Source organism: Arachis ipaensis, chromosome B06, assembly GCF_000816755.2.
Source record: "Arachis ipaensis cultivar K30076 chromosome B06, Araip1.1, whole genome shotgun sequence".
NCBI lineage: Eukaryota > Viridiplantae > Streptophyta > Magnoliopsida > Fabales > Fabaceae > Arachis > Arachis ipaensis.
In genome coordinates this window covers 17,891,334-17,895,414 of record NC_029790.2, presented here as the reverse complement: position 1 = coordinate 17,895,414, position 4,081 = coordinate 17,891,334, and the positions used below count along the sequence as shown (strand labels likewise).

Sequence of the window (4,081 nt, the reverse complement as noted above, 5' to 3'; positions counted from 1 at the left end):
TAAAAGTATTTGTATAGTAATTATTATTTATATTTGTAAGTGAACGATGACTTGCTACTTATATTGTTTTATTTTCCCTTAGCCTCTAATTAATTACAAGAATGAACCTTTCTCGTAAAAATATATTATAAGTTAGATAAATCTTATCAATATTTGTTATTCATTTGCTGCATGGAACAATTGATTTGTGTGTTTATATGGTTTCATGTAAGTACAAATGCAACAATAATTATTTTTAAGAAAAGAATATATATGCACTTTTTAAATTACAAACTTAAACGCTTATTCAAAATTATATATTTTTCTAAATGTTTCTAATTTGGTGTTATCTTCTTAAACTTGTATTCTCAAGATTATTTTGATGATAAAACTTTGTATTTAAAATTTTAAAAATATAATGATAATTTTCATAGAACAAATTAATAGATTGTGGTGAATTCTCTTATTAAGAATTTTTAGAATAATTAATGTGATAAATTGGTGTAATGGTGTTTTCTTGTTTGAGTTTTCTTAATTATATTATCTTAAAATTGAGTTTAGAATTTTAAAAATAATGCTAATTTTTATCGAAGGACAAATTAGCACATATGAATTTTTTTTATGATTTTTTAAAATTTGATTAGAATAATTATATTTAAATTAAATTTTAATAAGTATTATTAATGTTGATTTTTCTCTTATAACATATTCTTAAAGAGAAATGTTAGGGCCATCAGAATTTATTATTTTTTGTCATCAGTTAACCATCAATATTTAAAAGTATGAGATAAAATACGTTGTTGAATTTTTAGAATAAAAGAATTTAGTTCATAGCGGAATGATGGTCAAAACAAATAAATTCTGATGACACACTAACATTTCTCATTCTTAAAACCTATTATTATTATTTAATCACCTTAAAAACAATAAAAGAAAGAAAAAGAATCTTACTATTATCACTACAAAAAAAAAACGTTGAACACCGTCGGATTTACCAGCAGATTTAATGACAAATTTGGCAATAAATTTGTCGAATAAAAAAGTTACTATTGTATTAAATTTTTCGATAGTAAATTCGCCGGTAATAGTTGGAGGGAAAAAAAAAAAATTGACGCGATCATTACTATCGGAATTACTGGCGGATTTATCCGCCGGTAAAGCTCAATTTAATGGAATGTTGTGTTTTGGTCACGCGTAATGTATTACCGTCGGATTTATCCCCTGATAAATCTGATAGTAAATTTGCTCTAAATTGAAATAGCGTGCCTTCTCCCCTCCTTTCGAAAAACCCACACACATACTCTCTCTCTAAACATCCTCTCTCTTTGCATCTCTCTCCCTCAAACCACCTCTAACAACCCTATTTGCCTGCGCCGACGCCACCAACAATCTCCAAAGATTGCATGGACTCCTTGCATCATGTTGGTCGCTCTGTTGCCGCCATTTTCGTCGCTCCTGCCACTGTTGCCGCTGCTTTTTGTGCTGCCGGAGCTCCCTCCTTCTTCCTTCTAGGTAGGTTGTCCTCCTCCCTCTCCCTATTATTTTTTTGCAATTTATTTAAAAACCCCTAATGCAACCTGTCGATTGGTCACTGTCACCGTCACTATACCGTCCGTGCTGCTACTATGCCAGAAATGTCCTATGCACCACCACTATCTCTGGGCAACTTATTCATTAGCTAGTTTAGAGTAGTTAAACCCTAAACCCTAATTTTATTGAGTGTGGCTGAACCTAAACTTGAACCCTAATTTATTGCACAAGTAGTTATTTTGATATTTTATTACTCTGCTAGTCCCTATAGTTTAGCTAAATTTTCAATTAGATCCCTATAGTTTTTTTGCTTTCAATTAGGTCCTTGAACCAATATTTTTTTTTCAATTAAGTCCCTATCATGAGTAAAGCATTTGATTTAATAGAATATTTCGTTCCCAAATTAAATATACCTTAATTGTCACTTTCTTTCTATTTTGTAATGATAAAACTAGCCTTCTCATTTTTTTTGTCACACTTAGATGAAAACCCCTCCCTTTCCCTTCCCTCTCTGGTTTGTCGTTTCATTGAGTACACCATAGTCAGCCGAGCTCAACTCTGCCAAGGAATATTGGTAGACGGTGTCGCTTCTCCATTGTCACCACCACAGTTGAAGGTGTTTCTACTACCTCCAGATAAGACAATGCATATCTTTTTCATTCACTGAAATATTTTTCTTGTTTTATACATGTGTGATTTTGCTGGGTTGTTTATTGGAGCTTTTTTATTTCTGAAAATGCTTGAATAGGATTTCATATTGTTTCTTAGAGATTTATGTAGTTGTATTTTTTGTTTATTCATGTAGTTATAGGAGATTCAGACTTCACCATTGAGGTCCATTACGAGAGAAATTTTGTTGATAACAGACATGGGTTAGAGTATTTAGGTGGAATGGTTGTAGATGATTTATATTTTGATGTTGATGAATGGTCTTTGCAAGACATTGTGAGAGAGCTAAAGAAACTAGGGTATAAGGGGTATGCCAGGTTATGGTATAAGGAACTTGAGATGAATTTGAACTCAGGTATTGGAGAAATGAAGTCTGATGCGAATGTGATGAGAATAGCTAGGTTGTTGGTGTCTGGTTCTGTGAAGCATTGTGAGGTGTATGTTGTTGATGGAGTCAAAGAAGGTAAATGGATTGAAATCACTTCTAATGATGTTGATTATATGCCAGAGGAAGGTGAGGACAGTGGCAACGGGTTGTTAAAAGTTGAAGTGGACGCTGAGTTAGAGCCTTCTACCAAGGAAGAGGCATTTGATGATAGTGCTGATGATGGTGATCACGAGGATCACTTTGGGTTTGAGGTGGAGGATAATGATCCACAATCAAATGCCTTCGGGGCATTCAATGGGCCATTGAATAAAGAGGTTCTTGCAACTGGGGTTGCTCAAGGTGATAGAGGTTTAGGGGAGGTTGATGAGAAAATTGGGGATATTTATGATGGATATGAAACTGAAGAGATAGATAGTTATAAGGGAGATTCTGATGACATGATAAAGAAGAAGAGGTTTCTAAGATACAACGAGGCAGAGATGAGTAGAGAGTATGAATTTCGGGTGGGGTTGGAATTCAAATCACTAAATCATTTTAAAGATGTTATTAAGGAACATGCCTTATTGAATAGTAGGGACATCAGGTTTAAGAAAAATGACAAGGTGAGGTGTAGAGTTATTTTCATTGGAAGAAAGTTAAAGTGCAAGTAGATGTATTTTGCAAGTAAGGTTGTGGGTTTTGACTGTTTTAGGATCAAGACATTGCATGAAAAGCCTACTTGTGGAAGGAATTACGTGGCAGGCTTGCGTCAAGCAATTGGATATCAAAGAAGATTGCCAACAACATTAGCCGAGGGGAGGAAATGAAGCTTGCAACAGTTATCCAGACCATTCAAGACAAATATATGGCAAACATCAGTGTTGGCAAGGCTTATTGGGCAAGAAGAAAGGTAAGAAAAGAGGTGCATAGGAGGGCAATCTTGCAATATGCCAAGCTCTGTGATTACTGTGCAGAGATACTTAGGGCAAACCCAGGGTCTAGCTTGAAAATAATCATTGATGGACCTTCTCTTACACACCAGCTAAGATTTCTAAGAATGTATATATGCCTTGATGCAGTGAAGCAAGGCTTCTTGGCAGGTTGTAGACCTATTATTGGAGTGGATGGTTGTCACTTGAAGGGTCACCATGGACAACAGCTGCTGGTTGCTGTAGGAAGAGATCCAAAAGACAACTATTTTTGAATTGATATGGCTGCAGTAGAGGAAAAGATCAAGGACATCTAGGGATGGTTCTTGGATTTGTTGTCGAATGACTGGAGAATTAAGAAAGTGGGTGTTTATGTCAGACCAGCAAAAGGTATAATCCTTTGTAGTAATTAATTTGAAGTTGACTGATTAATTTGTAATGATATTTTTCTATGTTTGGTATTGAAAAACTTTTTTTCAAGGGCTGATGCAAGTGTTTCAAGAGATGTTGCCAACATTGGAGCATAAACTTTGTTTGAGGCACTTATATGCTAACTATAAGAAGGCTTATCGGGGTGTAACTGTTTTGAGGGATCTTATTCTGTATA

At 34.5% G+C, this 4,081-nt stretch overlaps 1 protein-coding gene across 1 annotated transcript; it reads left to right on the top strand.

Moving 5' to 3' along the window:
- On the top strand, window positions 1,383–3,749 carry LOC107646384. Its single transcript, XM_016350570.1, has 3 exons — window positions 1,383–1,491; window positions 2,315–3,149; window positions 3,308–3,749. The coding sequence occupies exons 1-3, from the start codon at window positions 1,383–1,385 to the stop codon at window positions 3,747–3,749; spliced, it is 1,386 nt and encodes a 461-aa protein (XP_016206056.1).